The sequence below is a fragment of the Erythrolamprus reginae genome, chromosome 1 (assembly GCF_031021105.1).
Source record: "Erythrolamprus reginae isolate rEryReg1 chromosome 1, rEryReg1.hap1, whole genome shotgun sequence".
In the NCBI taxonomy this organism is placed as follows: Eukaryota; Metazoa; Chordata; class Lepidosauria; order Squamata; family Dipsadidae; genus Erythrolamprus; species Erythrolamprus reginae.
In genome coordinates, this window is record NC_091950.1 from 85,631,925 (window position 1) to 85,645,390 (window position 13,466).

Here is a 13,466-nt window from a genome sequence, read left to right on the forward strand (position 1 = left end):
CATTTCCAATAAACCTTAGCTAGCTTTTGAAAGATGCTACTCCCTTTTTATATTTCTAGAGAAAATGCAAAAGATGCTTAAATTGTTCAAATGATATAAATGTAATGTACACTTTCATTTAACTGAAAGCTCACTGTGTGGCTTATAGATTCGAGAAGAAGATAAGGACCCTATTTATCTATATTTTGAAAGTATGATGACTTGTGCCCGTGTGCGAATATATGAACGGAAAGTGCAGGAGAAAGATCAGCAGGGAAATTGCCCCTTGAATTGTGAAAAACATGTTGAAAAGGTAAAGTAGTATTGACTATTTTTTAATGTATATCTTTTAAGAAAATGATAAAATAGTTATGGGGCTCACATTAAACTAGTTAGTAGTATACAGTAATTTGAAACATGTTCAGTAATGATCAAACCAGATATGAAACTAAAGGAAAAGAACCTAGATGCAGTACTACCAAACTAAATTGTTAATGTGCTTTGTTGCTAGACAAATCATGATTTGTTCTTGAAGACTTTGCTGAGGAAATTATTGAAGTCAGAGGATGTAATTAACTATAAAGTTGAGGATGGTAAGAGGAGAACAATGTGAGGCAAACCATTCCATTTCGCCCTCCCTTATTTCTTGATCTATTCTCCCTCCCTCCCAATAATAATTTTGATGGTGAATTTGGCGGCATTTCTGGTGGTTTTAAGAATGAAGATATGAGTGGACTGTCTTCTTGAACCCTTCCACTGCCATCCTTTTTTAACTCCCTGAAAATATTAGAAGGGCATTTCTAAAGATTGTAGGACTAGGTGCCTCTTATAGGCTTTCTGATCCCATCTTAATTAGGATTGGAAAAGAAAGAAAAGTCAAAATGGTTGGGGAGCACAATACAGTATTATGGCAGGTGAGGGAGCAACTTTATTAACTCTGGTTGTTAAAAAAAAGTTTCATTTGTTCTGTGGATCATTCCATTTGCATTTACTTTTTATACTTGGACTAGAATCCTTACTTCCCCAGGATAGTTACAAAATTTCTTTATGTTCCTAAACATATTTTAGGAATATGTTCCTAAACATAAATTATGTGTTCATAAATGTACTTTTTAATGTTTTCATGGCTACTTTGTTTTATGTTCTGTCTTACTTGTCATTGACCACAGCAAGTCATCTGTATGTGCATGTGCAGTGTGAATATATGTACATACATATGCAATAATATAATATATAGAATTATATGCACAGTAATTTTGCAAACTAATATTTGGAAATTTTAATTCTACTATTCATATTTATAGCGTGTGGCCATCTGAACCATTTTATTTGCTTTTATTAATTTTTTGCTGTTTTTCGCTCAGAAAGTTTACTTTATTAATCAGAGAGTTGATGAAGAGAGATTAAAGTAACTTGACTATATGTAGCCTTGTGAGGAGATAACTAAAAATAAATATGATAATATTCTTCAGTAACCTGTAGGGATGTGACATAAAAACAATCAGAGGACCTGTTTTTTCTTCTTCCAGAAGGCAGGGCATGAAATAATGAATTCAAGTTGCAGGAAGTAATATGTTAGAAGGGCCCTTTACTGGATGAATTTGAGAGAAGCTGGATAATCATCTGTTTGGGATGCTTTAATTTGGATGCTTTAATTTCGTGCTAAGCAGGAAATTGGCCCCAGTGGACTCAGTTGGCCACTGCCAAATTCCAAAATTCTGGGGCACATTTTTTTCCAGTTTTAAATAAATATAAAGCATGTTTTCTTTTTTGAATTAACAAAATAAAAATAAAATCTTGCACCCTAGATTTGTCAACATGGGCTTTTTTGGTTTTCTAATATTTGTCAGTGGTTTAGGACCCATATGAGCAAAGCTTCTGCAATTCTTAAAGATCAGATGTACCTTTTCCCTGGATTTTTAGCATCTTAGATAATCTCAGATGATCTCAGAAAACTAAGCTGTTAGATCTAATGAGTTCTTGAATAGGTCACCACCAGCACATACCAGTGCTATAGATTACCACCATTTTTAGCAACTGTTCAAAATTATATTGGTGCTGAAAAAAATGGACTTGCAACCCGTACCTGAAATTACAGGGGAGGGGAAGATTTCTAAAGACAGAACAACTTTAACAAAGTCAATGGGGAAGCCAGCAAGGAACTTGCACTCTGGTAAGCCGCCCCCTCTCTTTCCTGTGCCCCATGCTTCATCCTTCTTCTTGGCCTCTCTGTACTTGCATGCATGTACCTGCATCATCCCTCTCCCTCACTTGCACAGGGTCTACATTGGGGTTCCCAGGGCCTCCTTCATACCTCTGCGGCACCCTTGCAATGCTCCACTGGGACTCCCACCACTTCCTGCTTAATGACCTGTGCACATCTTGGAGTTAGGGTGGCAACCAAGATTACATTTTACATGATACCATGCTTTATGAGCATATCTTTAGCCACACAATCTTGGCTCAATTTGCCGTTGTAACTCAAGGACTACATGTATTATCCAAAACTATGTGACATGTAATCTATCAGTCAGAAAACTGGCAGTTTCTAATTTTGCCATATATGGCTCAGTCTATGTCTCATTTTGAAATATTGGCATTTAAAGATTGATTTCAGATAAGTATATTGGGAAAGAAGGCTTTCAATTTATAATCAGATTTTAAGATATATACATATATATATTTCTATATTATTCCAGGAACATGATGCAGATCCCCAGCCCCTGAAAATTGGAGAGGATAAAGACCCTGGAGGTAAAATTAAAACCTGATCTTAGCCATCGTGTTCTTGTTGTGATCAGTTCAATAACATAGAATTAGTAGGAGATACAGGGGGAAAAGACAGATGACAATGAAATATGTACAGCCTAATTTTTGTAATTTAAATAAAATTTAATATTTTTTCAAAGGAAGAAGCAAAGCAGAACTAAATTGAGGCAATATAGATTATGGAAAACAATGTTGCGGAGGAGAGAGTGGGTAAATTTAATGCATATTCTGATTGATTTGTCCTGCCTTTAAATGCAACAACATTAATATTGACCTAGACCCTCAATATTGTATCATTTGTTTTTCTTTATATAAATTCCTGCATCACTCTGGATTGTTTAGTTTAAAAATAAAAGTCAATAAAGTGGCCAAATTTTGATCATGTGACCACAAGGGTGCTGTAATGATTCTTTGAGGGTTTGAGCATAAGTACAGCAGTACGGCTACTGCTTGCATGATCGCTAACTAAGAACTACCCAATTTGATCTGAGGCGGTACTGCTTACTGTAACTCTGTATCTAAATCTGTGTTAACTCACTAGCAAAAAACATTGACTATTACTTAAAATAGAAAATAAGTCTAGAATTTAAAATATTTGTTACATGAGTTGAATCAGGCAAAATAATTGCTACGGGTAATTTAGTTTTACATTTCAATTATTTTGTTAACAGAAGAGTTAAAAATGTAAAAATATATAGAAACATAGAAACATAGAAGTCTGACGGCAGAAAAAGACCTCATGGTCCATCTAGTCTGCCCTTATACTATTTTCTGCATATGTGTGTATGTATTTATATTGATACCTAATGGCAGTCAGGCTACATCTGGTGAGCACATGGAGGGCTTGCGGCCCTCCAAAGAAATGCCACCCCACCCCATTACTGACCCACTGCCAAATCGTTCATTCTGAAGGATGTTGCAGGCACAGATCGCTCTCCACGGCGTCTCCAGACTCTGTCACGTCTGTCACATGTGGTCAGTGTGAACCTGCTTTCATCTGTGAAGAGCACAGGGTGCCAGTGGTGAATTTGCCAACCCTGGTGTTCTGTGGCAAATGCCAAGCGTCCTGCACGGTGTTGGGCTATGAGCACAACCCCCATCTGTGGACGTTGGGCCCTCATACCATCCTCATGAAGATGGTTTCTAACCGTTTGTGCAGACACATGCACATTTGTGCCCTGCTGGAGGTCAGTTTCCAGGGCTCTGGCAGTGCTCCTCCTGTTCCTCCTTGCACAAAGGTGAAAGTAACAGTCCTGCTGCTGGGTTGTTGCCCTCCTATGGCCCCCTCCACATTTCCTGGTGTACTGCCCTGTCTCCTGGTAGTGCCTCCAGCCTCTGGACACTACTCTGACAGACACAGCAAACCTTGTTGCCACAGCTCGCATTGATGTGCCATCCTGTCCGTCTCCTGATACTACGAGTGTGAAAGCACAACCAATATTCAAAAGTGACCAAAACATCAGCCAGAAAGCATTGGTACTGAGATGTGGTTTGTGGTATCCACCTGCAGAACCACTTCTTTATTGATTGTGTCTTGATAATTGGCAATAATTTCCATCTGTTGTCTATTCCATTTGCACAACAGCATATGAAATTGTCAATCAGTGTTGCTTCCTAAGTGGACAGTTTGATTTCACAGAAGTTTGATTTACTTGGAGTTATATTTTGTTGTTTAAATGTTCCCTTTTTTTTTTTTGAGCGGTGTATAAACAAGACAGCAAATACTCTTAATACTTGTTCGCCTCCTCTTATTTTCCCCACAACAACCCTGAGTGACTGGACTAAGGTCAACCCACCTGGTTTTCATGGCTAAAGGGGGATCTGAACTTAAAGTCTTCATATTTCTAGCCTGATGCCTTAACCACTTAGAGCAAACTCTCTTTCTCTCTCTGACTCTCTCCCTTCTCCCCCCACCTGCAACAAGCCAGTTGGTTAATTCCTTCCTGTGGCAACCAATGCATTTTTCATTGTTCAGGGTGGTGGTGGTGGATGCTTTACTTATGGAAAAACACTAAAGGGAAGGAAAAACACATTGATCAATAATATTTGCATTTCAAATTAGAACTATAGCTGGTTCCAGTTATGACTGTTTCTATTAACTCTATTACACTATCCATAGTTATCAATTAAAACAATACATCATGACAGGTTAAATTATAGACTTAATGCAAGATTTATATAAATGTAGCTGATGAAGGGAAAACACCATTCTGCTTCTGAGTGTCTCTAGCCAGGAAATAAAGCATTTTCAAAAACAAGTATTAGCAAAAATTCAAAAATACCCTTCAATTCTTAAATAATTTTGAAGGGAAACATTCACAATTGCCAGGTAAAATCTAGTCAGATACCCTCATTTGCAGTAAAACAAGCTTTATATAATTTGGGAAATATTTAAAAGAGTTGATAATTATATACTGGTATGATAAAATATGAGCAGTAAGAATAATAGAAATGTTGACAGAAAATTAGATTAGCAAAAAATATGATTTTTACTAGATTGGATATTTTATAGCATATATTTTCTAAAATTTACTATCTCAGTATATTAATCAATACATGGCCAATATAAAATTCAACTGTCTTTACCATATGCCTAAATATTGTAGTTTTATTATTAATAAAGCATGATGCACGTATGTTTCTTCTGGTATTTCCCCTTTTCATGTTGATGAAAAGAATGGAACAAGTCCAAGTTAAATTGGAAGTTGTAAAGTTGCAATATTTCAGAAATCTTTTTCCATTCTTTCCTAGAGAAAAGCTGGTGGTTTTCCTGTAGTGCTGCGGATCCATCTATTTCTTATATACATCGCATTACCCCAGACGGCAAAAGCAAACTAATTGAGATTATTTCTGATTGCAACTGGGAGGAGGATCGCAAAGAGATCTTGAATATCTTATTGCAGCATATCAGAAATAAGATGCCTAAATTGCTCAAAGTGGGCCATTTTATTATTGAGCTAGAATCTGAAAGCCAAACCTTGGATGAAAAGCACATACCCATCTATTCTTCACGAGTGAGAATCTCCATGCCACCATGTCAGAACAAGAACCAAAGTCTTCCTGTCGTTATTGAGTCAACTAATGCTGTATTGTCACCGTGCAAAAGAACAGAAAAATTAACAACCCCTGAGACGTTACAAGAAAAGAGGAAGAAAGGTTTACCCTTTTATGCAGGACTGACTTCTGCAGGAAAGCTGATTGCTAACACATGCAAATATGACTTGACACCCTCAGGTTCAATTCAGGTAGGGGACTCTTCTGGGACAGCTTGAATTTCAGTGTACAGTGGTACCTCAAGATACGAACCCCTCATCTTACGAACAACTCGAGATACGAACCCAGGGTTCACAAAAAATTTGCCTCTTCTTACGAAGTTTTTTCATGTTACGAACGCCAAACCCGAACTTCCGGGTTTGGCGTTCAGCTTCAGGAGACGGCTGGGAAGCCACCCGGCTGTTTTAAAAGGTCACAGCCGGGCTGGAGGGCTTCCCAGCAACCTCCCGAACCCTGAACTTTAGCCAAACTTCCGGGTTCGGGAGGTTTCTGGGAAGCCCCCCAGCCCGGCTGTGACCTTTTAAAACAGCCGCGCGGCTCCCCAGCAGTCTCCGAACGCAGAACGCAGTTTGCTCTCCGGAACCGGGAAGTTTGGCAAAATTTCGGGGTTCGGGAGGCTGCTGGGAAGCCCCGCAGCCCGGCTGTCACAACAACCGGGAGGCTTCCGCCTTTGGGTTTTCGGCTCGGGGGAGCAGGAGGACCTTCCTAACTCCCTCCTCCCCAGCCGAAACCACAAAGGCGGTCTGATGCCACCCGCTTGAGCCAGGAGACATTCAGGGCGTGGAGGGTTTCTTAGCTTTCCTCTTCCCCATTCTCCGTGAAAGCTGGAGGACAAATAGAGAAGAAACGGTGAAGAGAAGAACCTCCTTGAAAGGATGAGGACACATGGAGATCAAACTGGGAAGAGGAGAGGTGAAAAACCCTCCGTGAAAGGTTGAGGACACATGGAGATCAAACTGGGAAGAGGAGAGGTGAAAAACCCTCCGTGAAAGGTTGAGGACACATGGAGATCAAACTGGGAAGAGGAGAGGTGAAAAACCCTCCGTGAAAGGTTGAGGACTCATGGAGATCAAACTGGGAAGAGGAGAGGTGAAAAACCCTCCGTGAAAGGTTGGGGACACATGGAGATCAAACTGGGAAGAGGAGAGGTGAAAAACCCTCCGTGAAAGGTTGGGGACACATGGAGAGCAAACTGGGAAGAGGAGAGGTGAAAAACCCTCCGTGAAAGGTTGGGGACACATGGAGATCAAACTGGGAAGAGGAGAGGTGAAAAACCCTCCGTGAAAGGTTGGGGACACATGGATATCAAACTGGGAAGAGGAGAGGTGAAAAACCCTCCGTGAAAGGTTGGGGACACATGGAGATCAAACTGGGAAGAGGAGAGGTGAAAAACCCTCCGTGAAAGGTTGGGGACACATGGAGAGCAAACTGGGAAGAGGAGAGGTGAAAAACCCTCCGTGAAAGGTTGGGGACACATGGAGATCAAACTGGGAAGAGGAGAGGTGAAAAACCCTCCGTGAAAGGTTGAGGACACATGGAGATCAAACTGGGAAGAGGAGAGGTGAAAAACCCTCCGTGAAAGGTTGGGGACACATGGAGATCAAACTGGGAAGAGGAGAGGTGAAAAACCCTCTGTGAAAGGTTGAGGACACATGGAGATCAAACTGGGAAGAGGAGAGGTGAAAAACCCTCTGTGAAAGGTTGAGGACACATGGAGATCAAACTGGGAAGAGGAGAGCTGAAAAACCCTCCGTAAAAGGTTGAGGACACATGGAGATCAAACTGGGAAGAGGAGAGGTGAAAAACCCTCCGTGAAAGGTTGAGGACACATGGAGATCAAACTGGGAAGAGGAGAGGTGAAAAACCCTCCGTGAAAGGTTGGGGACACATGGAGAGCAAACTGGGAAGAGGAGAGGTGAAAAACCCTCCGTGAAAGGTTGAGGACACATGGAGATCAAACTGGGAAGAGGAGAGGTGAAAAACCCTCCCTGAAAGGTTGAGGACACATGGAGATCAAACTGGGAAGAGGAGAGGTGAAAAACCCTCCCTGAAAGGTTGAGGACACATGGAGATCAAACTGGGAAGAGGAGAGGTGAAAAACCCTCCGTGAAAGGTTGAGGACACATGGAGATCAAACTGGAGATCAACCTTTCACGGAGGGTTTTTCACCTCTCCTCTTCCCAGTTTGATCTCCATGTGTCCCCAACCTTTCACGGAGGGTTTTTCACCTCTCCTCTTCCCAGTTTGATCTCCATGTGTCCTCAACCTTTCACGGAGGGTTTTTCACCTCTCCTCTTCCCAGTTTGATCTCCATGTGTCCCCAACCTTTCACGGAGGGTTTTTCACCTCTCCTCTTCCCAGTTTGATCTCCATGTGTCCTCAACCTTTCAAGGAGGCTCTTCTCTTCACCGTTTCTTCTCTATTTGTCCTCCAGCTTTCACGGAGAATGAGGAAGAGGAAAGCTAAGAAACCCTCCACGCCCTGAATGCCTCCTGGCTCAAGCTGGCGGCATCAGACCGCCTTTGTGTTTTCGGCTCGGGGAGGAGGGAGTTAGGAAGGTCCTCCTGCTCCCCCCCGAGCGGAAAACCCAAAGGCGGAAGCCTCCCGGTTGTTGTGACAGCCGGGCTGCGGGGCTTCCCAGCAGCCTCCCGAACCCTGAAATTTTGCCAAACTTCCTGGTTCCGGAGGCTGCTGGGAAAGCCCCCCCCCCCCCGCTATTTTAAAAGGTGACAGCCAGGCGGCAGCGGTTTTTTGCGGGGTTTTTTTCTTGTTGCACGGATTAATTGACTTTACATTGTTTCCTATGGGAAACAATGTTTCGTCTTACGAACCTTTCGTCTTACGAACCTCCCCCTGGAACCAATTAGGTTCGTATCTTGAGGTACCACTGTATAGAATTCCACCTTCAGCCCTAATATTTGTTAGTAATTGTTATTCTTAAGTGAAGGGGGACAGAATAGAAAGAGTAGGACTCCTAATCTTATTTGTAGAGTCACTCTAAACTCTGATTACTTCATTTTTTTATACTCTTGCCACATTATAAACAGATGAGTTTTCTAATTTCTTGCCTATTAGCATTGACTGCTGACTTTAACCTTTTTTAGTCCTAATCTTGGCCATGTTACTGAAGTAGAAGGCAGTGTATTAAAACAATTAAGTCAAAAACTGTAGGCTTATTTGCACTTTTTGAAATAACAGGAAGGGTAAACAGTTAGTCCAGAAATTCTTCATTTATCAATCAGAAGAAAATTCATCTAGTATGGGTAATCTTCAAGTTATGACTATAATGGAGCTATCCATCACCACTGTGATGGTCATGAATTGGGTCACCCACATGACTGACCCACTTTTATTAATTTTTTTGCTTTGTTTATTAAGTGAACACTGGTTGTTAAGGGAACCTGTGGTTTAATATGGGTATGGTTTTGCCAAAAATTGAAAGTAAATGCTAGTTTTTGGCAAAACTGTCATAAAATGCAGTTACATGACCATGGAACACTTCAAGGGTTATTCAAGGGGTTGTAAATGTAGCTCGATTGTCAAGTGCTCAAAGCGTAGTCATGTGATTTACCGACATCCCAATAGCCAGATTATACAACTGGTTCCCTTGCACCAATTTCAAACTTCAGGAGCATAGTGCAGTTTACAGCCCATAATGCTTTAGGTACAAATTAAATCAGCACCTGTGTTCTAGACTCTGTTGAACCTTGATGTGGTAGTGGGTATGGTATTTTGCCTCTTTTATTTCAGATTAATGGTAAAAATTCTCCTCAAGCCAAACTTCTCTTGGGACAGATGGGAGCATTGCATCCAGCCAGTCATCTAGCAGCTTATGTCACGGGTAGACTGCAATCGACCATGTTTGATTTCTCAAAAATGATCCTCAAGATAGCACCCAGTAATAAACTTGCTGCTTCTGAATCACTGCCAGTAGAAGTGTCCACATCAGAAACATCTAAAACTCCATTTCGTACTGATACTACAACAGTCTCCACTTCTCATGTTTCAGCACAGAGACAGATAGGTAGGTTGGATTTTTTTCCCTATCATATTGTAAAAGAAATGAATGGATGAATGAAGAACAAAGAGTGCTTTATTTTATCATGTTGCCTTGTGCCATTGATTCTGATATACTGCTAAACCAACCATGGAGAAAAATGACAAAAGTTAAATTAAAAACCAAGATGATGTGAGGCTTGAGGGTGGAAATGAAGAACTTCTGAAGAATCGAAAAAGCTTCTTGGATGGGAAGTGAAACATTCTCCATGGAGGGTTGTCCTCGTCCAGTCATATCGAGGACTGAGTCTGTCAATCAAAATCCCTAGTAGCTGTGTTCACCATCTTGGCCATATTCCCAGTTTAGACTCAGTCCTATATGAGGATAGACATGGTTATTTCATTCACCTGACTGCTAGCTTCAATTCTCTCCAATTTGTCATCTCTGTGAGTTAACTTTCTGCCCTGTTCTATTACTTTGGTCCACGCATCGCTAGTCCAACCTGAACGAACATTTAGAATGGGGGGATGGCCTTCGGCTCTCTTCTCCCCTGCGACTTACCATGCAAAGAGATCGTATCAGTATGTCGCTACAAGCCCCGGGGGCTATCGAGGGAGCTGGCCGGCATCCGCCTTAGCACCCAGATAAGGACACTGCCTTCTCTTCCCACTGCTCATTATCTCTGCAGGAAACCCAGCTTTCCACAGCTACGTTCATTATATCATTGGCTGGAACAGTGCGGAGATATGAACTTGCTCGTTCCTATTAACTAAGGCCTGCCACTCTACTAATAAGTGATTGTTGCCATGCACAGGTCGCGTTTTCTTGCACTGTTTTTTCCTGCCCGCAGGAACTTTCTTCCGTTGGGATGGCCATTTTAAACTATCGGCAGATCAATTCTGCCTCATTAGAGCCACAACCAAATTTCATTGCCTATCATCAAGGCTGAAACTAACTCCTCAGTCAAAATGCCTCCGCCGTCTGAGAAGCAGCAAAAGTCAATTAGAAGTCATATACATCTGGACAATGATATCGCACATCCTGCTCCCGCAGAGGCTCATATTTCCAGATGCTCCTCACGCATGGTTGAGCGGGACAAGAAGAAGCGTGATCATGCGCTACAAAAATGAACAACAAGTGGTACTCAAGGGAATCCTGCCTGCCTCAACCAACATAGAGGCAGCACTTGGATATCCATTTCAATAACCATCTATATGCTTGGCATCTATGAATCTGTCTAATCCTGCCTTGAAGCTATCAAGGCTGACAGCTGTCACGACCTCTTCTGGAAGTGAATTCCATAAACCAACGACCCTCTGGGTGAAGAAATATTTCCCTTCATTTGTCCTCACTTTCTTACCTATGAGCTTTAGGGAGTGCCCCCTTGTCCTAGTATTGTCTGATAGAGAAAATAATTTTTCTCTATCCACCTTTTCTATCCCATGCATGATTTTATACAGTTCAATCAACTCACCATCTTAGTTTGGACACTCCAGCCATTACTTTGGTCAATACCAATGTATGGGGAGATTTGGGCTTCACTATGCCTCACCAATCGGGGCCTGCCCCCCCCCCCCATTGCATCTGCCTTGGGACCATCTGTTCCAGTTTGTTTGTTTGTTTGTTTGTTTGTTTATTTATTATATTTGTATGCCGCCCCTCCCCGTAGACTCGGGGCGGCATACAGTTGTAGCCTCAGTGCAGCTCCAATCCCAATTAGATGGGTCAGCTATATCTAATGCGGGCATTCCTGTTCAGATAGGCCAACCAGGCCCCTCTAATCTCATGGATCTGTCTAACGTACAAATAATCATTGCGGCCACAGATCAACAATGCATGGCAGATTTTTTTTAAAAATGGCTTGACCACTCCAGAAACTGCCTACCCAACCTAAGTTTCAAACATCCGTCCCCACTTAACGTCAAGTCTGTGTGTCTGACTTTGTCTAAACTGGGGATATGGCCAAAATGGAGGACGGAGCTACTAGGGATTTTGATTGACAAACTCAGTCCTCTATATGATTGGACGAGGACAACCCTTATCTGAATGTTAGCTGCAACTTACATGAAAGGGTGTATCAGGTAAGTCAACTCCCCTTTTCAAAGAAAATCAAAACCAAAAAAGTTCAGTTGCCTTTTAGAAAAAGCACCTTTGGGACTTCTGCCCATAGCTCTGTTAAACTGGGTTTCCTTTTTTTAAACACTATATTTTATTTTAGGTGTTATTCAGAACTAAAATATTAGGAAATACTTTGTAATAATTTGTTCAATTTTTTTCAGGAAAAGTATCTATTTTTTCTGTGATTTGTCCCTTAACTTTGTTACTATTATTAAGTTTCATGTAAGGAAACAGAAATATTTTAAACTATTTAAAATAAGTTTTTGCTTGCATGTAACCATTTTTATATATGTTGTCCTTACATGGATTCATAACAGAAGCTTTTAAGATATGGGCAGGATAAGAGATTTTCTTCTGTACTTGACCTTCTTTAGTAAGAAAATGCAACCAGAATCAATCACTGCCATACATGTAGAAAATATAAAATAAAAACATTAATATATTGATTTTGAAAATATTTGTTTCAGCTCCTCGGCCATTATTAGATGGTATGACCAATCAGTTGAGCTCTCTAAATAAGAAGGCTTTCAAAACTGGATCATTTCAATCTCTGACAGGACCACAGAAATATAATACCAAATCTATCTCACTTTCTGCTGGTTCAACCACAGTTGACACTACAACTGCTGTAACTTCTGTGGCATCAGTTCCTGTAACAATTTCCAGTCCTTTGAAGAATAACAATCCTTCTGACATTGGTTGTACGAATACTGTTGGAAAACAAGAAATAAATATATCCTCAGCCACAGATGCTACGGAAATAACAAAGCCAATTACAAGCATGCCCTTTGCTCAGTCTTCAATTCCCGTTTCTACGCCCACAGCTGTAGTCCCACTCACTGTGACTTCACCAACTTCATCAGTTAGCTATGTTCAACCTGCTGGAATCTCAGGAATTCAAAAAAGCCCTCCGTCAAATCAAAAACAGGGTAAAACTTCTATTTATCATGACTTCTTGCTACAGATTGTTTGTTTTGATTGAATCTTTGCATTGCCAGCCAACCTGTAATGAGATAGAGCAAAGGTCCCCAGGCCGCAACCCACCACCGAGATGTGGGCTGTTTGGAACTGGTCGTATGAGTGGTTGGCCAGCACATGCACAACTTGGCTTGTATGATGTGCATGTGCACACCTCAACTTGCGTAAGCAGTAGGCCGGTGCGCCTGCACATAGCTTGAGTGGATCACTGTGGATGCACTGTGCATGCACGAAGCTTGATTTGTGCAAGCAATAGGCCAGCATGCATGCATGTAGCTTGACTTGTGTTAGTGGCAGGCTGGCACGCATGCTCAAAACCCAACTTGTGCAAGCAGCAGGCCACCATGCACATGCGCAGCTCCACTTGCGCAAACAGCAGGCTGGCACACACAACTCAACTTGCACGTGTGGCAGTCCAACATGCAAGCAAACAGGTCGACTTAACACAAGCATCAAGCTGGCATGCACGCACATAGCTTGACATGTTCAGTCAATGGGCTGGTGCGTATGTGCACAGCTTGACTTGCACAAGTGGTGGATCAGCCTATACACCAGTGCTTACCAGCTCTTC

General features: G+C 41.6%; 1 protein-coding gene across 3 annotated transcripts in view; it reads left to right on the top strand.

Annotated features, from left to right (window-relative positions):
* MGA (MAX dimerization protein MGA) overlaps positions 1 to 13,466 on the top strand; it is an 88,366-nt gene that overhangs the window by 34,809 nt on the left and 40,091 nt on the right. For all 3 annotated transcript variants that reach the window (XM_070757349.1, XM_070757368.1, XM_070757358.1), the window contains 5 exons: positions 149 to 292; positions 2,679 to 2,733; positions 5,500 to 5,993; positions 9,553 to 9,826; positions 12,385 to 12,846. In XM_070757349.1, coding sequence (XP_070613450.1) covers positions 149 to 292; positions 2,679 to 2,733; positions 5,500 to 5,993; positions 9,553 to 9,826; positions 12,385 to 12,846 — 1,429 coding nt within the window. The remainder of the gene's footprint in view (positions 1 to 148; positions 293 to 2,678; positions 2,734 to 5,499; positions 5,994 to 9,552; positions 9,827 to 12,384; positions 12,847 to 13,466) is intronic.